The sequence below is a fragment of the Heteronotia binoei genome, chromosome 10 (genome assembly GCF_032191835.1).
Source record: "Heteronotia binoei isolate CCM8104 ecotype False Entrance Well chromosome 10, APGP_CSIRO_Hbin_v1, whole genome shotgun sequence".
Classification (NCBI taxonomy): Eukaryota; Metazoa; Chordata; class Lepidosauria; order Squamata; family Gekkonidae; genus Heteronotia; species Heteronotia binoei.
Window position 1 is genome coordinate 57,842,916 of NC_083232.1, and position 23,639 is coordinate 57,866,554.

Below are 23,639 nucleotides of genomic sequence, written 5' to 3' on the forward strand. Positions count from 1 at the left end.
ACAGCTTGCTTTGCAAGGCTTGCTCAATCACACAGGAACTACAAAGTCTCTATTTTCTCCATTGGCTGAAGTTCCTCCCTTGGGTAGGAAGGGGAGGAAGGAGAGCTTGCTTTGCCAGGCTCTTTCAATTGCACAGCAGAGCTACTGAGCCAAGCCTCTCTTCCTTCTGTCGGCTGAGGCTCCTCCTCCTCCTCATCCCCTGGGGAAGGAGGGAAAGAGCCAGAACTTTCTTTGCCCATTTCCCTGGATCCCATGGGAGAATACAGAGAAAGCACCTTTAAGACCAAAGAGTGCTAATGTTTTAAGCATGTTTTAATTTTTTAAAAAAAAATCTTTAATTTTGTTTGTCTGTGTCCTTTATAAAGTTTATATCTCTGATACCTAATCTTAAATAGGTACACATGGCCTGGCCTGATATGGCCCAGCCCAACATGGCCTGGCCCAACAAGGTCTCATTTATGTCAGATTCAGCCCTCATAACAAATGAGTTCAACACCCCTGCTCTAACCATTATGACACGCTGATTCTGGCTCAGTAAAGTGTTTTATTTTCAAGACACCTCAGCTGAATATATAAAATGGTTGAATACATAGTTTAATAATTATTGTTTGCAGAAGTTTCTCCCAGAGATTTTATCTTCACATGTGTGCACACAGAGCACACACAGAGAGAATCTATAATCTACACCCCTTTTAGTTTTCAGATTTGGAAAAAAATTAAGATTTTCTAAAAAAAATATCTGAATGTTTTTATTACTAGGTATTATATGGATCAGTTAATAAAACAGTCTTGGCATTCAGAATTCCAGGTAGTCCCACACAGCCATTTATGGGATGGTACAAAAAGTCAAGATGCTTTCTGAAACCATGTATTTGGCTTCCTAGTAGTAACTATCATTTAGACAACATAATGTTGCCTCATATAGATGCTTCCATGTAAAACTGTAACAGGAAGGTGAGAGATTAACATCGCTAGTCGGTTGCTTGGAAGCGATGACATAAATCTCTGTGCTGGTCTGAGTGCAGATGTCTCTGTACAAAAGTTATAGTGACCATATTAGCATAATGTAATTGGCTAGCGAGGTCAGCCCCTCTTCAGAATCATTAGCAATGTTTACTGTATAAACCACTAAAATTATGTCACTTTTGGATGTAAGTGTTGTTTTATCTGTCTGTTTTGAGGGCAGGAGACTGTTCTGTGATTCAATAGATTTACTATATAGGCCAATTTAAATATATAGAATCCAACTCCTTTTTAAAGGCAACAACAGAGACACTGCTTAGTTTATATATTGTCAAAAGTCAGATCCTGCGATGCAGTCTGCCTTGACTTCATTTGCTTTAGCATTTTAAACTCTGCTGGAAGGCAAACTCCATGGGTCCCAACATGCAAAAGTTAGGATCAACTATCTTGCTGTTCTGTAATTGTGGATTTGTTTCTTATCAGTGTCATCCAGCAAGCCATTCACTGGATCCAGCTCCTGTCTGTTGGTAGGTGTGAATGAGGATACTGTTCATCAGCAGATGGACATCAGGTTGTGACAGCAGGGTGATGTCTCAATTTCCCACCACCCATCCATCATACCCCCAATGAACAAGTGATTGGTCAATAAGGCCCAATGATTTCTTACGCACATGGCTTTTTAGACTAAACATGAAAATCTGTCATTCATAAGAACTACTTGGCTCATTTTAATGGCCTATTAAATGCAAATGGAATGCCAGTTTTTCCCATGTATCTTGCCATTTCAGCAGCCCCTTTGACCCCTAGAAAGATCAGTACCTGTGTGGAAGAATAGCCAGATGGACACTGTAGGGAGCTAGAGGAGAGGGAAAGGAAGAAGTCTCCCTTTCACACATGCTAAATAATGCAGTTTCAATCCACTTCAATGACTCTTTGCAAGTGGATTTTGCCATTTCACATAGTGACCATTTCTGTACTAGTGAAATTCCCCACATTGACATTTTTAAAACTGTGTATTATGTGAAATTTTATGCAGTAGTAGATTTTTTTCTCACCCAATGCTAATAGAAAGTTTTCTCCTTCTTACCCTGCATTTTCGTAACTATATAGGCCAATTTAAATATATAGAATCCAACTCCTTTTTAAAGGCAACAACAGAGACACTGCTTAGTTTATATATTGTCACGGGGCAAGGAGGAGAAAACTTTGGGTTTGTGCCTGTGAGGAAAAATCTGTTGTGGAAAATTTCACATAATGTGCAGTTTTAAAAACATCAATGCAGGGAATTTCAACACTGTGGAAGTGTACTGCAAGTGGATGCATTATTTCATAGCTATCCAGGATATTTTGGTTTTTTGTTTTCAAAACTGTCCTAGTAGGAATAGAAAGCGTAATTTCTGCAGAAGAATGCATTATGTAGACCATTCTGAGTTCCTTTGGGAACTCACAGAATACAAATGTAATAAATAAATGGAAACTATTATATATAGAAACTATTATATACATTTTGTGGAACTCCAAAATAATCAATTAAGAAGAGCAGAGTTAGTTTTCAACGGCTAATTTCAACAATTATCTTGCATAAGTTTTAAAACACTGTACATGAATATATCAGTGTAGTGTAAGTGTTCTCCATATTTCTGGGTCTGACTAGTGGAACTGCAAAATTCTCGAATTGTAGCAACAAAATGGCTTTTTAAATTCTAGAGAGCAGCAATCCTCTGTGGCAGAATTAAGTTGTGGATACAAATTGCTGTAATGCTATGGCTATGGCCAGACTTTTATTGAGATGAAAATTTTAAAGGATTTGAAGCAGTTTGCAGCCCCCGCCCCCCGGGACTACATTTGCTTTACCAGGAAGAGAATGAATGAATGAACTAATAATAATTTAGCTCCAGAGCAGCATGTGATGTTTCATTAGCAGAATAAACTTGTTTGTTTGGTCTTAAAAATTACATTTTAAAAAGGAAATCAGTTAGCATCACTGTCATGCTGCCAAATTCCTATTTTATAAACTCTGCAACAGGCAACTGTGTGTGAGAAAAAAAGAATGCTCTGTTTATGACTTCACTGTTATTAAGACAAAATATAAAGCTATCTGTCCAGTTGAATTCCCTTCTTTGCAGCCTTCAATTAGCAGGATGCTGTGCAGTTATCCCCCCATGCAACATATTCTAAATGATCCTAATTGTGCCGTGTACATTTTGTGTTACTGAAATTTCATTGGAACATAAGAAGCACTTTGTGTGCTGTTCTGTTTGAATGATGATCTCAGGCGACTGATTGTTTGTGAAATAAATAACCTTTAATCCCCACAGTGTATGCATTCTCCTTTTTAAAGCTCAAAACTTTTTTTTTGAGCTTTAAAAGACAGCATATTTTTGTCCTATAGAATCTACGTTAATGTTAAAATTCAACATTCCAGCACACTGGGTTTCATCATTCTTTAAATATTTCTGCTCCTTTTATCTAGATTTTTTTCCACTTTCCAATAATGTAGTCACTTATTATAGGTACATCCGGTACCCATTTGACACAACTGCATATGTAAAAGCCTATGTCAAGAAGCTAATCTGCTCAGACGCTGAAAGAATGGGGGTGGATGGTGAGATGGGTCTGGAAAACAGGAAAATCTTTCATTATTCATTTCCATTGATAATTAGAGGGCATCCCTAATTAGGTCATGTCATGAAAATCAAGATAAAAGACCCGAAGCTCTAAATCTGTTGCATTCTTGAACAGTTGGTCAACTTGGTGATGTTTACATTAATGTCAGTTGCATGCTGTTGAAGAAGCATGGAAGCCATTGCCTACTACGAAGGAGTTATTTCTTTGTGAATCTGCTGTGGAAAATACTTTAGGGCTGCCGGCTGCCAAAAAGGGGCTGTGGGGGGGGGGATAAAATTCTTGGGCCACCCTGGCAGAACCTAGGAGGCTGGGCAAGTCAAGAAATTTGCTATTAGTAGATGTTGGGTTTTAGGTTTGGTATAGGGTTGCCAGGTCCAACTAAAGAAATATCTGGGGACTTTGGGAGTGGAGCCAGGAGACTTTGAGGGTGGAGCCAGGAGTCATTTTCTGAAAGGTAAATTTTGAATATAGAAACAGTGATAGGGGGGTCAGTTTTAGTGGAGTGCTGGTTAAATAGCTCATGCCTATCGCATAATTGGCAGCAGAGGTCAGAATTCAAAATCCTGCCTTGTCACACCTGCTCTGGACAGAATGAGTTGCAAATGCCTCTCCCCTGCTTTCTGTTCCACACGAACAGCAGTGAAGGCATTTACAAAAGTAGCATGAGAGGGGTTTAAGAAAGGTAACTTAATGGCCAAACTAGATACTATATTGATTCGTGTTTTAATCTTCCACAGTATTTTAATAGTTTAAAATTCAGATTGTGGTGCTGGGGGGAAAAGTGGTTTAACTCCTCCCTCTGTGCCATTTTCCTAATGCAAATTATACCTTAACATATTTGCCCCCATGTGGAAATTTATGGGCACATTTTTGTGTTTTTTCTGAGGAGCAAAACATTGGGAAGATGATGTTCACCAGAAAAAGAAGATGGCAGAAAATTCCTAAATGCTATGGCCAAAGCAAATCTTCTTTCCCCCCACAGTGGCTTTTCAGCTTACCCTCCTCCATACACACAGGATATCAAGTCATGAATTTTGCTCTCTTGTCTGTCAAAATGCTAAGCATCATATCTTTCCACCCCCTAAGCATCATATCTGAAAATGTTCTGTACAACAGAAGTCCACTTTCCATTTCTGTTTCAGATGTCAGTTTCTGAATTCACTAAATGCTCACCTACATATAATGTGGACTCTTTTTGTGTGCCACTTTCAACATGGACTCCCTTTTCTAGAGCTGAAAAGAAGTTTTGTATCATGCTCACCAAAAGCAACTGTAAGAAAGGAAAGACAATATGGGTCAAATAATGCTTTGTTCCAGGCTATAGTATTTTCTTGTGCCCAGAATAAAAGCAGTTTAAAAAACACACACACTACACTATACTGAGTCTGTCAAATTATATTCACTTGTCATTCTCAACAGATCTTGGACTTTATCACTGACCACAACACTAAATCAATGTGCCATACACTGACTGCAAAAATGATTCTTAAATTAAATATATATCACACACAGGCAAATGGATATGTGCAAAATGTCTACATTATAAATCATAAGTCAGATGTACAGAAGAGTGATTAGTCAACTTTGGGGTATTTTCAATTTGTGTTGCACTGTGAAAGCAAACTGTTATTTTTCATTTCTTTATAGCTGTTAGTTAGAGCAAGATCTATTGACATGAGGTTTGCCAGAAGCCAATCACTTTTCATTCTGTTGACACTTCTAGATCCCTAACTTTAGGCATGGGAAAAATTAAAGCAAACTATGATTTCCCTTTTGTTTTCCTTCTTCTTTTCTCACAGAATATTTCAATGCATAACACCGTTGGTGGAGCCATGGCAGCCCCTGGAACACACCAACTCTCCAGTCCACGGATGCCAAACCATGACACGAGCATTGTGATTCAACAGGCGATGCCATCTCCACAGTCCAGCTCAGTCATTACACAAGCACCTTCTACAAACCGGCAGATTGGGTAAGAAGACCTGCCCTCCATTATTCTAATTTTGGCTGGATGGAGTGTTTGGTCAGGTGTTATACCAGATGTTTCATTGGAATTGTACATGATGGAAGAAGTAGCTGTGGTGCTCAACAGCTACTTGAAGATCCATTCATTTCAGAACACTGACCTTTGTTCATATATGTGGAATTGCTATCCTAAAGAGAATTCCCACATTTCTTCTCCAGACATGAGAACTTGTAGGGCAATACTAGTAATCATAGCTATAATATGCCCACAGGCACCCCAGCACTATATATCTTTAAGGTCGTTTTCGCACTCACCTCCAGCCGGAGCGACCCCCCTCTTCACCGCGCAGGATCTGCGCGGATTTCGCACTAAATGCCGCGGAGCAGCCTTTTGCGCCGGAAACTCCCATCGCAAAAGCCGCTCAAACGTAAACTGCCAAAAAGCAGTTCCTGTTTGAGCGGCTTTTGCGACGGGAGTTTCCGGCGCAAAAGGCTGCTCCGCGGCATTTAGTGCGAAATCCGCGCAGATCCTGCGCGGTGAAGAGGGGGGTCGCGCCGGCTGGAGGTGAGTGTGAAAACGACCTAAGTGAACAAAAGTATAGCACTCACCAACATGCTCTGTCAGGGTTAATGAAAAGTTCAGAGTTTACCTAATTTGACTCCATCCTGTTTAAGGTGAGAGCATTTCTGCCCACATGTTTGCAGTCAATATCCAGCCAGGATGTCATTCTTAACAAAATAATATCTTGTTTCAGGCATCTGTCTGTTTCCTTATATTTGGGAATAGACTTCTGTTGCAGAGGCATTGTGTTTTGTCAGTTCTGGGTGTTCGGAAACCTGGAGAACCTATTGTGATTGAGGTGTAGAATATGTTTTTTGGGGGTAATATAGGCCCTTGTCGGCTTCTGCTTGTGAAGTTATTATTTTTGGTAATCGTGTAAAATTTTATTTTATTTTTTAAATTTATGTGTTCAGCAGTAGTGTGTTCTTCAGTGGATTCACAACACCAGTGTATTCATCCACTGGTACTTAACAAAAGAAGCAAGCCTCTTCTCACCCTTTCCTTTTTCTATCCCATCCCTCTTCTTTCCCTAAGCGTGCTGCCCATGACTTTCATGTAAACCATTTAGGCCAAATCTCTGCACTTTACTGTCCTAAATCTTGAGTGAACAATCGAAGTACCTTGGAAATACAAATGGCATGATAGAAATAATTACAGTTTGGGCTATTCATGCGTATTTACAAAATATATTTATTTCTTCTTGTGTGGCACTCAGCCTTGGATAAGTATAAGAAAATATATTTTTTAACTTTGTTAACTTTTTTAGAAGTTGGATGTAGGTTGGTGCATACAGAATTAGGAATTTTTCTTTATTTACCTTTCAAGATGAATGGCCTTCCACAATGTGCTCATTAATGAACTCTAATCTTTTCAGAAAGCAGTGTCGTATGCTTGTTCCTTGTCTTAAGTGGGAGCAGAATCAGGCCCTAAAGGCTAAAGAGAACTGTACTGTAAAGAGAACTGTACTGAAGCAACACTCTTGATTTTTATCACAACTGTAGATAGTGAAGTGTCAAAATATGGCCCAGCCACCTGCAAATGTTTGCACTGGCTGCAGGCCAACAAAAACAATGAATGGAGAGATAAGGTTTCCTTTGCTCAGGCTTTGCTCCTGCATGAGAGATTGGGACTCCTCTGTGTTCATGGGCATTTCAGTCCATGCAGCAGTCTTGGGTGTGTTTGTCTGGAGTGTCTGTGACTCTTTCCATGCTCTTTTCTCATCTTCTTCTTCACTTAGCCTCTGGGCTGAGAGGTGTGTGCAAGAAATGGAAAAGTCCTAGATACTAGATAAGGTTTGTTGAGAAAAGATTACAGTGTATAATTACACTATTTTCAGACATTAAATAGACTCTTGCTATTATACAGGCTCTGTTGGGTCATTAAAAGTGCATATACACTCTGTGCGCATAGAGGGGAGCAGGATGTGTACTTACTGGTCTTGCCCCAGGACACATATATGTAGGGACACCTTATGTGTGTATACATAGACTGTGTGTGTGTGTGTGTGAGATTGGGATTTTGCTTTTCACAGCATTACCAATCATCCTGTATACAAAACCAAGAGGCATACAGTTGGACATGCATGGGCCTTCCTGCAGAACTTCATCTGCATGAGCAAATGCCCAGTGCCAATGGATGTAATCCCAGTTTTCTCTAAATGCATAGTAATGTATGTGCATTTTCTTTAAAACTGCAACATGGGCACTTGAAGCCAATTGAAAACAGGAAGAAATAGTATCATTGTAAGACAAGCATCATGGCATAAACATCCCAGATGTTAATGGGCTGTCTTTAAAGAAATGTGGGGGAGAAGTTGTCTGACTAGATGTTACGAAGAAGAACCATCCAGTGTTGCCTTCCCTTGATTACAGCAAGTGCATATTCTGGTGATAAGGTGAACCAGAGCAACACAGAGCAGCAAGATAACATAATGTAAGAGTTAATTTCAACAGCAAAAGAAAGACAGATAAGCTGAACCTGTCTTCCAGTTTAGAGAGTTTCCCATTTTATTACAACTACATTTGATGCAACATATTTCTTACTACTGTTCACCAACTGCCTATGTAGGGGGAAAATAGGGATGGGGAAGAAAGGAGGAATGTTGATAAAAATGAGTTGTTGTCAATCTTGTTTAATTTCCCTTATCAGTAGTGTTGTGCTATATTTCAAATGTGCCTGAAAAGGAAATGGAATATCTCTCATTTTAAACAATAGAGACTCCCATGAGAATTTTGTGATGCCTTTCCACTGCTGTGTAGTTAATTATTATGTTTTACAGATAACATTGGATGAGTTTTTTGGGAATTCAAGCTTTTACTTGTTTCTGTCTCTTCAGACTGGCCAGTGTTCAGGGCCGTAGCCAGGATTTCAAAAAGAGCCAGTTTGATGTAGTGGTTAAGTGCATGGACTCTTATCTGGGAGAACTAGGTTTGATTCCCCACTCCACATGCTGTGACCTTGGGTCAGCCACAAGTTGTCTCAAGGCTGTCCTGCTCAAGAGCAGTTCTGGGAGAGCTCTCTCAGCCCCACCTACCTCACAGGGTGTCTGTTGTGGGGATGGGAAGGAAAAAGACATTGTAAGTCACACTGAGACTTCGAGTGAAGGGCAGGGTATAAATCCAATCTCCTCCTCTTCTATGTATGATATGGTTCAATAAGGTTTTTTTCACCAGAAGGTGCTTGGGGAACCTGGGAGTACTGAAAGAGGAACATCTGTCTGTATTGTAAATATCTTGCCTAATTGGAATGCAAGTGTTGAAATTAACATTCATTTCAACATGAATGAGTATGTTTCACAGTCTATCCCCTTCGCCAATTACATTGGACCTGACTAGAGATCCCCAGTATGGTTCCTGTGGGCACTATAGCACCTTATACAAAGGACAACAGGGAGTTTATAAATGATGAAAAGACCCAAGATGTGTTTGTAGCAGGCTATTTTTCATTTATGTTATTTTTTGTGTGAAGGGTTGTGTGATTTGTGATGCCAGCATATAATTCCTTCTGACTGTTAGTCTTCACCTGAGTGACAATGATATGCTAAAGCCAAACACTGCAGAGTTTGGGTTTTGTCTCTTCATGCCTGATCTACCAGTTTGCAGTCAATGCAGGTCATTTACGGGTCCAGAGGAGGCAAGTTGCTTTGAGAAACTGCTTCTTTGAAAGGAGTGGTTTGGTCTTTTCCCTTCCAGAGCTGAGGAACTTTGGAAATCTTTTAACCTTAATTAAAGAACATCTGCCTGAAGATTTTGAAGGAATCTTCAACAGGTTAAGCACACATGGAGAAGTTGCTGCAGCATTGTTTCCCTGTTCTGTTCTTGGCAGAAACATGCCAGAATAAGGGATCAGCATCATTTCTGCTGGCTGACCATCTGGTTTTCCAATTCAAAGCCTGGGAGAAAGGTAGCTTCTTTAATTCCAGTTTAATTAGTCCACCAGCAATGTGGGGTTATTTATTCATTTATTTATAGTCCAACTTTTTTGCTAAGATTTGGGGTTGATTATGAGATATACACAATTCAAGTAGACAGTGTAAAATATTGAATAAACAATGCAAACAAAGACTCCAACTTTAAACAAAACTCTGTTCAAGGTATGACATACCATAATGCACGAAGTGGAATTTAAAGTTAGAAGACAGTACAGTAAAAGTTGTACTGAGTTGATACAATAAGCATTGCAATAGACCACAATCCCATTCCCTTATAAAAGCAACCTTCTGCAGTTATTCCATTATACTACAGTTCTGTAGCCTTGCTTTCATTGATGAGCAACATATGCATACATATTTTACTCTTTTGTAAAGTTATTTAATTTAGAATTTTAACATACTTAGGGATGAGATTCCCAGTAGGCTACGAGCCTCAAAAGGTTGAGGGTTGATACCTATAGGAGTCCAAAGTCTGTGGAATCAAGAAAACGTGTTCAAGGTCAGGACAGCATGGCCCAACTTGCTTAACATAAGAACCACATCAAAGAAACATCAGATGTTCGAGAGCCACAAGACATGCATGTCAGATGTAGGAAGGAAGGAAGCCAGCCAGCCAGCCAGCCAGCTGGCTTGGCTTGGAATAGTGATTTAAAGAGACAAATGCCTTCTCCAAGCTGGCTGACAGGGCAGTGGGGGCTTCGAGAGCCACACAATATGAAAGAGCCACATGTGGCTCCCCCACCACAGTTTGGTCACTCCTGAGCTAGGAGAATAGTCACAGTTGTCCCTCTAATAAATTGGAAAGCCTTTCAAGATCTGTGAGATCTTCTACAGTTCCATAGGGCCTGTAAGGCAGAGATGTTCTGTGAGGCTTTCGGTTAAGAACAATGACGGTTGCCAGGCTGGCATTTCCCCACCCCCACCCCCCACTCTTTAGAGGTCCCTTACTGCTGCATCTAGAAATCTGGATTGAAAAATTTTAATAGGACACCATTAGGATTTGTAATTGTTATTTTAATAGTTTTTAAATGCCATATTTATAAACTAAGTTGTACATCGCCCAGAGCCCAGCTTTGGTCAGGATAGGGTGATTCATCAAGTCGAAGGTATAAATAAATAAATAATAGGGCAGTTGAGGATAACTCTTTAACTATATAATGTTGTGCCCACTGTAGCAGTTCCGCTATGACTATGGAAATTAATATTGTGAGTCATCAGCTCAGTATTTTGGGACATGTATTAATGAGAGTTAAATGAATGGTCAAAGGCTGTGGAATTCTTGAGGAGTTAACCAAACAAAGTCAGTTAAAGCAAAGAAGCTTTTGTAGATTTTTGACTCCTGTTAAAGCACCAATATAAAATTCTAAGAAATGATTCAATGATTAGCATCCAGGAAGAACCAGGGCCAAAATTTAAATCAATTTCCTGTCAAATCTCCCTTTTAATATTCTCAATTTGTGCTCTTTCATGTGGTTTGTTTTGCTAAGGTTTCATGATACAGATCTGAATTCAATCCTGACTGAACACATTCGGTTGGGAGGTTATAAAATGACAATCAGCACATACAGGCAACACTGACTGGTGTCCAGGTTGTTGTGAAAATAAAACAGTCTTCTGGCACCTTAAAGACAAGCAGATTTATTGAAGCATGAGCTTTTCTGGGCTCTGTGAGAACTTGTGCCTCAATAAATGTGTTCTTTAAGGTGCCCCAAGATTCTCTTTTGTTTGTGCTATAGCATGACTGTGGGTTGTTGTGGTAAACCTTACTGCTTCTTGGTTGCCTGAATTGTTCTTGAGATAGATTATAGTTTCCTCTGCAGTTTGCAAGCCATTATAATGAAAGCCACTGTGACAAAATATGTAGCAACTGGCTCTCTCAGCCATAAATTCATTTATTTCCACAAAAGTTTAGCTTTGGTCTGCCAGTGTAGAAAAGGGAATCAAAACCAACCACAGAATAGTGTCATTGGTATGAAATAATAAGGCAAAGTGATGCATTATGAGCAATAAAGTAAAGGGCCAGTAAGCATGTCAGGAAATTCCAGTCTGGATTTTAAACCTGTGTGATGATCCAGTATGGAGAAAGCAAAAGAGAACAGTGGGAGTGACCTATGATGCGCTGAGTATTATCTTCATTCTTTCAATCCTCAGAAAAAGTCAATGGCCCAGTAGCCCCAATAAACCAGTGGAGAGATGGGAAGAATACGAACCTAGACAGTGATTATGGGGAAGGGTAGGTTTAACTCTCTCTTATTTCCCTAATCAGAAATGCCCCCTAGACTGCTTTATACCCTAAAAGGGAAGGGGGAAGAGACAGGCACAACATTGAACCAGCTCTATAATGAGGCAACCTAAGGCAGATAACTTACTTCGGGTAGCAGATTTAAAGGGGAAGTCACCTCCTGTCCTGCCTACCTCCAGCTTCCCATTTTCCCCAAGCCTCCTTAACTCCCCGCCACACCCACAGCTTTCTTTAAAAATAGCATGGCATGCTACCTGCACCAGTTCCCAAACTCACACAAATTCAAGAAGCTCTACAGGACATGCACAGCTTGCTGCATTGTTTCTGAAAGAGTGAATTAGTGACAAAGTAAGAAGGATGATCTCATCTGGGGTAGCAGTAGCAACAGTGAGGAGGGGGCAAGTGGCAGCAGCAAAGCAGTGTGTGGTGGTCAGGCAAGCAGGTGCTGGACACCCGTAGAAAGGCAGCAGAAGAGCTTTCTGCCCTCCTGGCACTTAAAGCAGCTGGGGCCACTGATGAGTGCGAAAGCAGCAGTAAATCATTATTTTCTCACCTTCATATATGTCCTTCCTTCCTCTTCTTGCTATCACGTTGTTGCCAACTTAGGACAACCCCTTAGGGTTTTCTCAACCAGAAGATGTTCAGAAGTGGTTAGCTATTGCCTGCCTCTATATAGGAACCCTTCCTTGGTGGTCTGCCATCCACATACTAAACAGGGCTTCTGTTTGGCTTCTCAGATTTAATGAAATTGGGCAACCTGGGCTATCCAGGCCATAGCTAATTGTGTATCATCAAGCCCCAACCAACCAGGACCATGGGATTTTCAAGGCAAGAGATGAGGATGGGTGGTTTGCCATTGACTTTTTCTGCAGAGCAACTCCCCTCTTTCTTGGTTGTCTCCCACTCACCATGCTTAGCTTCCAAACTCTGACAAGTCAGCACTATTTGAGGGCTAGTCAGCACTATTTGAGGGCTAGTCAGCACTATTTGAGGTGTTATGAGTCTGACTTGCCTACTTGATGGGATTGTTGCATGGACTATTAAAATAATGCATGTAAAACTCTTGGAACACCCTTCAGCACTATATAAACACTTTTAGGTGGTTTCATGCAGCACATAATTGTTATGGAATTCATTGCCACAAGAATGAATAGTGATTATATTAGAAAGGATTAAGCAACCATTATCAGAGGCTAATAGCAATAGATAGATACAGGGGTCGTTTTGTAGAAAAGAAGGTCATGGATTGTTGTGCAGCTGCACCTACTATTCAATGGACGAGGTGGAACTGTCAGAAAGGTTCAGGAGCTGCACTTCTGTGAGCTCCCGCTGAATCCGAGGCCTAGATAGATAGATAGATAGATAGATAGATAGATAGATAGATAGATAGATAGATAGATAGATAGATAGATAGATAGATAGATAGATCTCCATTGCATCCTTTTTGTGAGACTCCTATAAGCAGTGGCTAGCAGCGCATAAAGCTGTTTATTGCCATATGGACTTTAGGTCAACATTCTTATTTGATTCATTTCTTGATGACTGCCTGGTAAACTGTGAAATATGCCCTTAATCCTCAATGAACTCATAAAAATAATCTAATGCACTTCATGTGCAACATTCCCATTTGCCCAATAAATCCTTATTTCTCTCATCTCTCTGCCTATACATTGCACAGACTAGGCACGGAGGCAGTGCAAGAGACCATAAGAATTGTGTGGGAGTTCTGTGCATGCTTCCCACATTCACATCCAGCTGTCCCTTTCATTCTTGGTGGAGCAGAATTAACTTTTCTTGAAGCAAACGGAAGTGACTGAGGCTAGGTCAGTATCCTGAGTATGGCTGCTGCCTGGCCCAGGACTTTTTTTGAGCAGGAACGCACAAGAATGCTGTTCCGGCTGGCTTGGCATTAGGGGGTGTGGTTTAATATTCAAATGAGCTTCTGCTGGACTTTTGCTACAAAAAGCCTTATGCCAAACAATGGTGCTGTCATGAGGTGTGGCCTAATATGCAAATGAGTTCCTGCTGGGCTTTTTCTACAAATAAAGCCCTGGTCTGGCCCATAACTCCTTGTGCAATCTTACAAGTAACCAGTCCTATGTTATATTGTACAGATAATAGCCTGCCACTTCCAGCCTGGGAACAAAAAAAAGAATAAAGTCCCATAACTAAAGCAAAGTATTGCCACAACCTGGTAAACAAGGTAATGGGCTCACTGTAACTGAGAGCAGTCCAAACCAGCTTCTTCATATTAGCCTTATCCGATCAGGCCATCAGAAAGTAGATAGACAGGTACAGCAGAGAGACCTCTGAACCCAATTAAAGTTATGCCACAAAGAAATCAAATTCATGTGGTTTGCATTCAGAAAGTTACATTTGGTGGGTTCCACTTGCTTTTACTCAGTAACCTAATGCACACCATGTGAACATTTGAAATGCTTTTAACAGTTAAGACCGGCTCAAATAACACCAAACCAGAGCAGCAATAAAGAATGAATTAAGACTGATTGCAATGTGCAGTCAACATTGGGTCCCCCCCCCCTTTCTTTAAAGGCATATATATCTTTGGTTCCCTCCCCCTTTCTTTCAGATGTGCAGTAGCCATCCTATTACCTTTTAGAATAAAGACTTTGAATGACAAGTGCAGTAAATTGCACTAGATTTGAATTTATTTCAATTTTTCTTGTTTTCATTTGGTGGAGAAAACCTGGATGCCATTTAACTGGCACTTTGAGTTATACACTTCTGTGGCAGAGTCAATAACTGACATTTGAATATGCAGAGAAAACAGGATGCAAGGCTGAGGAAGAATATTTATTTGGTAGGGATGCTAAATTTGTGCTTTATTTAAGCACTCAAAGAAATATTTCATGTATAAAGACTTACAAAAAGATATAGGAGTTGAGCTGTTTTTTGTCTGTACTGTTTTTGTGTGCTCACTAATACAGCCTATCCCAGACAAAGCATTAAGGGCCTCGCTCTCTTTCACTTAGGTGCTTTGGTTAAAACTAGGGGGGCCATGAACTTCCATGGTGAACAAGTATGGTAGGCAAATATACCATGTTCAACAGCTGCGATCACATGTCAGCTAGGCCTTGGATCTGCTTACCTTGCCACCACCTGGGTCAAACATCTAATGAGCAGCTTTGCAGTTGCTTAGTAGCCTGTGCTGGTGAACATAAAAGAAGCCTTGTTGGATCAGGCCAATGGCCCATCCAGTCCAACATTCTGTGTCACACATTGACCAAAAAACCAGGTGCCATCAGGAGATCCATCAGTGGGGCCAGGACACTAGAAGCCCTCCCACTGTTGTTCCCCCTACCCCCCCCCCCATAAGATTTCCTTGTGGTGGGGAAGTTCCATCTCCCTGACTTGCAAGCACATGGTTGTTTGAGTCAAATAATTAAATGATGTGGGAGGGGAACTATAGTTGTGTTCACACCACCACTAAATAACTGGATTTTTACTGTGTAAGAATAGCAAAATCCACAGTTGCCATGTGAAAGCACACTATACCTCCCACAAGGCAGTACAAAAACCTGCATGCACAAAATAACTTGGCAACACAGACTTAACCAAATTGTAAGATTTCTTTTTTTAAAAATAGCATCAGTTCACAGTCACTTGCTGACTGCTTTGCCCACTATTTACTTATATGATTGGTTGTGGAAGGCTATACACTGGTGACAGGTCTGTGTAGAGGAAGAGCTGGGAGTCTCATCAGACACTGTGAGATTATGCACATATGATAGGGTTGCCAGCTCTGGATTGGGAAATACCTGGAGATTTGGGAGGGGGGGGTGGAGCATGATGAGGACACAGTTTGGGAAGGAGAGGGGCTTCAATGGGATATAATGCCATAGAGTCTACATTCCAAATTGGCCATTTTCTCCAGGTGAACTGATCTCTGTTGCCTGGAGAAAAGTTCTAATAATGGGAGATCTCCAGTTACCACCTGGAGGCTGGCAACCTTAAGAAATATTGCTAGTGGCACTGTACTGTATGTGACCAGTAACCTGATGAACAGGCTCAAATGGCTTTGTGAACAGCCAAACAGAATGATGAATAATCAGTGCTCTGGTCATGACTAGTAAGCAAGCTGAACCATGTGGCTGTTCAAGCATCCCTAGTTAAAATTAGAAGGAAAGGAGTAATTATTTAGCTGAATCCACAAAGGAGTACTGCATTATTTGACAGCTGAGTGCCAAGATATGGATTTTAAATATTGGAAAAGACAGTGCTTAGAACATCCTAAAAGAGTCTTCAGCAAAATATTCATCACAAATTCCTTCGTGTGTTGAAGGTTCCTCTGAATAAAGAATGAAGGGTGGGGGAAGAAGAAGAGAGAGAGAGGACTCGTTCTAATTTCAACTCCATTATAAACATTAAATCATTGATTTTCTGGGGTGAGGGGCCTCTTATTCTTCAGAGGCTGGGATAAGTTATGAAAAATTAATAAAGAAGTACTTAAGTTGTTGACGCTATGCTTTAAACCAGTATACAAGAGCACATTTGTAAAAACCTTTCATAACCCTGGCATGCCAAAAACTAGGGTTTACCTTAGACCTCAAATTCATGAGTCATGCCCTCACTCCAAGCCTCCTTTCCTGATCCAGATTGTGGCTCTTATATCTGCTGTGACCAACATCTACTCTTTGGGGGTAGCAGCCATCAAGTCTTCCTCTTATTTTCTTTAAATCTTTTGAACACTTTGGTAACATTTATGATTTCAAAATGCCATGTTAAATGTTAATTTAATTCCTAACTTGATTTGCTATCTTCTATGGCCAGGTATTTTATTTCATTAAAACAGTTAAATTTATTTATGAAATACACACAGGGCTTTTTTCATAGAAAAAGCCCAGCAGGAGTTGATTTGCATATTACGTCACACCCCTGACATCACCATTGTTTCATACAGGGCTTTTTTTGGTAGAAAAAGCCCAGCAGGAACTCATTTGTATATTAGGCCACACCCCCTGATTCCAAGCCTGCCAGAACTGCGTTCCTGTGCATTAGTGCTCAAAAAAAGCCCTGAATACTCACATAAAATATGCAAATGGTCTGTTTGGCACATAAGATTGCTTTGAACGCGCTTTAACTTAATTAGTATGTAACTGCTTTAACTTAATTTTTGAGGTCTCTGGACCTGTCACCAGGAGCCCAGTGTGGTGTACTGGTGAACTAGGATAGGTTCAAATCCCATTCTGTCATGAAGCTCAGTGAGTGACCATGGACCAATCAGTCACTTACTTTGAGCCCTACCCTTACCCCTCACTGACTTTGTAGTGTTTTTGCATGGATGAAATGGGAGGGATCATCCGAGTTAATTGGAAGAAAGGTGGGATAAAAATGATTAGTTATATAATTTATTTATTTATTTATTCGGGATTTATATCCCGCCCTTCCCACAAGTGGCTCAGGGCGGCTATAATGTCCCATTCATGACAATCCCAGTGGAGAGTTCTAAGATTTGGTAAGCCCTGTCCATAATAATAATAATATAAGAAATGCTCTACTGTTTTAGACCAAAAGCTAATCTAGTGGCTAGCTCACAGTGACCAACCAGATTCCCTGGAAGATCCATGGGGCACAGACACCAAAGCCTTCACCCATTATTGTCCCTTGCTGACTTTCAGAAATATACAGTCACTGAACATGGAAACATTTATCCAGTGCTTTTTCTTTTTTCCTTTTGTTGTAGAAAAAGCCCAGCAGGAGCTCATTTGCACATTAGGCCATACCACCTAGCCTGGGAGCATGTGGCTGCCACATGGAGGGTTGGGCCATCTGGAGCCCTGGCCAGCCCAGGCGAAAAAGCCCTGCCTTTCTGCCTGTGCTCCATTAATGGGTCTAATCCCCTCTTAAAACTATCTAAACCACATCCTGTGGCAGTGAATTCCACAAGTTAATTATGAGTACTTTTTTTGGCTGTCCTGAGTCTGCTACTCTTCAGCTTCACTGGGTATCCCTGAATCCTGCTAATATAGGATAAAAAGTTCCCTCTCTCCACAGTATTTCATAAACTTCATGTTTCTTGTCTTTTTCCTAAACTAAAATGCCCCAAACTCTTTATCCCAAGTTATAATAGTTCTACCACAATAGTTTATTGGGCTTCCTGGAATAGAACTCGTAGGTTTCTTTCTATAAAAAGAGAAAATAGATTTTCTTTTAAAGCTAGAAGTGGTGCCCAAACTTCTCATTTTTATGGGGATTTTGGAGTAGGGTAGGGGATGGGGGTCTGATAAATGTGAATAAATGTAAAACATTTGGAAACATTTGTTCAAGCCCTAATGCTTTTCCTTTTTTCTTGCTCCTCTTTTCTTTTTCTTTTTTTTTTAAAGCACAGGAAAATTTTGAGGTGAAAGGTTGAGGTGAACTCCTTTGGGTTGGATTTGTATTTCATCAGGTTTCACTTAACCAAGAGCAAGAGATACAGTTTCAGGGGAAACCAGAATAAGATGTTTTATTTAAACATTGTTATTTCTTAACATTGTAATAGGAGAGAACATTTTCGTAATTCATACCTTTTAAAGAAGTTAGATAGGCCTATATGGTGGATGAATGCTGCCACAATTCATGGGCAGAAACAAAGGGCTAGCAAATAAAAGGGGGGGGGGAAGAATATTCTCACTGTGTATTGGTTCAGGTGCAGCAGTTATTTGCTCTAAATTAGAGGTATAAATTCATTTTATCTATGGACATATGAAGCTGCCTTATACTGAATCAGACCCCTGGTCCATTAAAGTCAGTATTGTCTACTAATTTCAATACATATGTCCAGAGTGTATATTCTTGATCTTGCGGTTTATAAATCTGGCAGAAAATGTTTCTTGAAAATGTCTTCAGGGTGAAGAAGAGTTTGGATTTATACCCTGCCCTTCACTTGGAGACTCAGAGTGGCTTACAATCTTCTTCCTTCCTCTTCTCACAACAGACACTCTGTGAAGTAGGTGGGGCAGAGAGAACTCTGAGAGAATTGCTCTTGAGAGAACAGCTCTGAGAGAACTGTGGCTGACCCAAGGTCACCCAGCTGGCTGCATGTGGAGGAGTAGAAAATCAAACATGATTCTCCAGATTAGAGTCCATCAGTCTTAACCACAGCACAAAACTGGCTCTCTGTCTCTGGGGAGAGTGGGAGGCTGCCTGCTTAAATAATGCCCTTCATAGAGGTAAGGCAAGGCTGACATGGTACAGATGGGAGACTTCCCATTCCCTAAAATAAATAAATAAAAATATGGTTCCCCTGAATACAGTCTTCATTTCCTGGTCCTCTTTTTTGCCTTCAATGGATTCCTCAGCAGCTGCACTTCCACTAAATGAAAGTGAGCACATACGCACAAACACACATGCACACTCAAAAAGCAGCCAAAATAAGCTGTTTGCAAGCCCACATTTTTTGATTTCTCTGGGGCAATGGTATAGGGAGTGAAGTTTTCCTCCATCTCATAAGCAGGTTCTAGTTAACTCTTTACTATCCATTTTACTATACAAATGACGTCTGAAATGAATGCAAAACAAACAAAGGGACTTCCTCTCTCACACACTCACCAGGAAGAGCCATGTGGCTTTGTTTGCTTGCCTCCCCCAGCAGCTTTCATATCCTGCTGAGATTTAAAGGCACACACACATTCCAAAACACAAAGCGTTTGCAAGCTTCTTCTAAACCTGCCGAGAACTAAAGGCACATGGTGGCTGTCGGGGCAGGGCTTCCCCCACTAGCCTGCTGGCTGACAGCAGGGAAGAGCCTGCAAAACCGAGGGATCCCCTGCCTGGACCTTGGGGCTGGCAAGCCTAGACCTGGCTCTGAGCCAAGGTGGTATTGCCCCATTGAGGAGGCTTGCTTTGCAAGCTTGTAGTAACCTTTGCTTTATGAGTTTAAAAGCTGCAGGTCAGCTATGTTCAATAAAGTTCCTAGTTTAATCCAAATCACATGTAGTGTTTTAATTCATGGGTAGGGTTGCTTCATAATAAAATTTTAATACAGTCTCATTTCCGAAGTGTAGTAGTAACTGTGAACACTGGGTTCTGCTGTCTTTGAAGATATTCAAGCAGTTGTAATGTCCAGTAATGCAATGCACTGGAACAGTTGGTTTAAGAACATAAGAACATAAGAAAAGCCATGTTGGATCAGGCAACGGCCCATCCAGTCCAACACTCTGTATCACACGGTGGCCAATAATTTTTATATATATATATATATATATATACACACACACACACACACTGTGGCTAATAGCCACTGATGGACCTCTGCTCCATATTTTTATCTAACCCACTCTTGAAGCTGTCTATGCCTGTAGCCGCCGCCACCTCCTGTGGTAGTGAATTCCACATGTTAATCACCCTTTGGGTGAAGAAGTACTTCCTTTTATCCGTTTTAACCTGTCTGCTCAGCAATTTCATCGAATGCCCACAAGTTCTTGTATTGTGAGAAAGGGAGAAAAGTACTTCTTTCTCTACCTTCTCCATCCAATGCATAATCTTGTAAACCTCTATTATGTCATCCCGCAGTCGACGTTTCTCCAAGCTAAAGAGCCCCAAGCGTTTTAACCTTTCTTCATAGGGAAAGTGTTCCAAGCCTGTAATCATTCTAGTTGCCCTTTTCTGCACTTTTTCCAATGCTATAATATCCTTTTTGAGGTGCGGGGACCAGAATTGCACACAGTATTCCATATGAGACCGCACCATCGATTTATACAGGGGCATTATGATACTGGCTGATTTGTTTTCAGTTCCCTTCCTAATAATACCCAGCATGGCGTTGGCCTTTTTTATTGCAACCGCACACTGTCTTGACATTTCCAGTGAGTTATCTACCACGACCCCAAGATCTCTCTCTTGGTCAGTCTCTGCCAGTTCACACCCCATCAACTTGTATTTGTAGCTGGGATTCTTGGCCCCAATGTGCATTACTTTGCACTTGGCCACATTGAACCTCATCTGCCACATTGACACCCACTCACCCAGCCTCAACAGATTCCTTTGGAGTTCCTCACAATCCTCTCTGGTTCTTACCACCCTGAACAATTTAGTGTCATCCGCAAACTTGGCCACTTCACTGCTTACTCTCAACTCCAAATCATTTATGAACAAGTTAAAGAGCATGGGACCCAGTACTGAGCCCTGCGGCACCCCACTGCTTACTGTCCTCCACTGCGAAGACTGCCCATTTATACTCACTCTCTGCTTCCTATTAATTAGCCAGTTTTTAATTTTTAGTTTCTTTACAAAACTAGTGGCGTTCATTGTGCAGTGAATAATAATTTTTACCTGGTCATATTAAAACATATTTCAGAGCAAGTCTAATGCTGGATAGGATTAAGGTTTTATGCAGGTTGATAGAGGTTTGTTAAGATCAGTATCTGAGATTAATTCAATGACCCCATTTAAGGTCTAATCTAAAGATAAACACTTCCTGTAATGTATCACATTTTTCGCTCTTAACGTCAAATCAGCACTGACTGCCTAGATCCTACTGCGATGTCTGAACCCACAAGACGTTTTGGGACCAAAAATGTCTGCAAAACGATTAATCAATTGAAATGAAAATTAGGGTTTGTAGAATCTTTCGGGCTCAAGTGCCGTGTTCTACTGGAGAAAGTTTTCCTTCCAGACGTTTCGTTCTCAGCTGCGGAGAACATCCTCAGTGGCGTTGCAGCCGGAGCAGGCGCTCTGACCTTCTTGGCCAGAGCGCCTGCTCCGGCTGCAACGCCACTGAGGATGTTCTCCGCAGCTGAGAACGAAACGTCTGGAAGGAAAACTTTCTCCAGTAGAACACGGCACTTGAGCCCGAAAGATTCTACAAACCCTAATGATGTTACCAGCTGTGAAAACCTGAAATCTTTGAAATGAAAATGATACTATTAATTTTGCGGTGGTTGGCCTGATGGAGATCAACGGACCCTACATTACCGGGGGAGGAAGGGCTATTCTTAGCTTTTATTTTCCATGATATCTAGGGTTGCCAGGTGTGTGTTGAGAAATACCTGGAGACTTTGAGGGTTAGGGGATTGTGGGGTGGGGTTTGGGGAGAAGAGGGGCCTCAGTATGGTACAATGCTATAGAGTCCAACATTCAAAGCAGCCATTTTTTCCAGGGGAGCTGATCTCTGTCAGCTGCAGATCAGTTGTAAAGGAGGCTGGCAGCCCTAAATCTCTATTGATTGATTGTGTTATAAAATGTCCATTGACAAATGGAAATGAAAATTGGGAAGTAGGAGCGGGGTGCGTATAAATCGAAAACAGATAGTAGGTTGAATCCTAACTTCAGGGGCTTCTTCAGTTCTTGTGAAAGCTTCTTTGACTTTAGTAAGATCAAGTTCAACAATAAATTCCCTGAGGCAAAAAGAGTAGTCTTTGTGTAGAGAACACAATACTGTGCTGTGGGCCATTGCCTAATGTGGTCGTATGTAGTGATGTCATGGATGACATGATTTACAATTGGGCTTTGCTTCCTGCAAAAACTTTGGTATAGCATATCATCTCAGAACAATGGTAGCAAATATTCTTTTTTTTTACGTCATGTCTTGTTCTACCAGCTAAAACTGTTACTAGAAGAATTAGGCTGCTGATGTCTATCCTGACAGTATATCTGGTCAAGTGTAAAAAGACCTCCACCATCAGTAGGCCACAACAAACAACTGATTGGATTAAAATTCTGTAGCCTTTTTTTCTCCTCTAACAGGGCTGCTAGCCAGGCTAGTCATTTTTATTTTACATGTTCATATACTGCAGTGTCCCCCCCGCTCCAATTTGTACACTTCCAAAAAAACAACCCCACAGAAAACAATTTGTGCAATTTATAAAATCAGAAAAGATAGCATAAAACATTGAAGTTATTAGAAGCATCAAATGCATTTTAAAAACTCATCAGCATAAAAGGAAAAATTAGATGGAGTCTTGAAGACAAGATGACAAGAAACACCTTCTCCTTCATGTTCAGAGAATTTATAATCTCTTTCTGTCCATCCCTGAGTCATCATTTCTCCCGTGTTCTCCCCAAGGGAAAGAAACACAATATGGTGACATCACCATCTCTGTCTCCCTAAGTGTGACATTCTAGGTAAGGTATTAGATGCTAAACCTTTTGTTTTTCTCCAGCCAGGTTCATCTGCACTTTGGGAGGGAAATGACTAGTTTTCTGTTGTTGTTTTTGCCAGTCTTTTACCAGCATCAAAACATCTGGAGCATGTGTAGAATGCAGAGTATTGAAATACTGAGACTAATTCTAAGCTGAAGGTGGGGTTACCAACCAGGTTAGGAAATTCCTGGCAATTTGGGGGGGATGGATAGGGGATGGTGTTGGGAAGGATCTCAGCAGGGGACGATGCCAAAGAGTCCATCCAAAGCAGCCATAGTTCCCAGTGGAATTAATCTCTTTAGTCTGGAGATCAGTTGTAATTCCCAGATATCTCCAGAACCTACCTGGAGGTTGGCAACTCTCTCTGGAGGACATTTCTTCTAAAGCCCCATTGAATAAAATGGAACTTCAAAATAGGATTGATCCCACAGTTTCCTAATTTTTACTTGCTACTGCATTAACAATCTATATATCTCAAAATCAGTATTTATAGCTATAACTCTGCCTGATCAAAGAGAGAGAGAACTACTTATGATATTCTTTCTGCACAATAAATTATTCCAGTGAGAACACCTTGCTCATTGGTTCTTTTATTGTACTCTGCATTTAGGAGTTTTTCAGCTGCAACAGCTGAGTACTTATCCAAAAAAGAAGATAGTTGTCCCATTCTTCAGCTATGCTGATTTTAAGTGGGCTGCTATGGTTACAAGGCCAATTTTCTTTTTTCTTTCTTTCTGTATTTTTTTAAAACATCTACTTTTGGTTTA

The 23,639-nt window shown here is 40.7% G+C and overlaps 1 protein-coding gene across 7 annotated transcripts in view; it reads left to right on the forward strand.

The window, feature by feature from the left end:
- CREB5 (cAMP responsive element binding protein 5) overlaps window positions 1-23,639 on the forward strand; it is a 318,303-nt gene that overhangs the window by 108,480 nt on the left and 186,184 nt on the right. For all 7 annotated transcript variants that reach the window (XM_060248703.1, XM_060248707.1, XM_060248706.1 and 4 more), the window contains one exon: window positions 5,391-5,563. In XM_060248703.1, coding sequence (XP_060104686.1) covers window positions 5,391-5,563 — 173 coding nt within the window. The remainder of the gene's footprint in view (window positions 1-5,390; window positions 5,564-23,639) is intronic.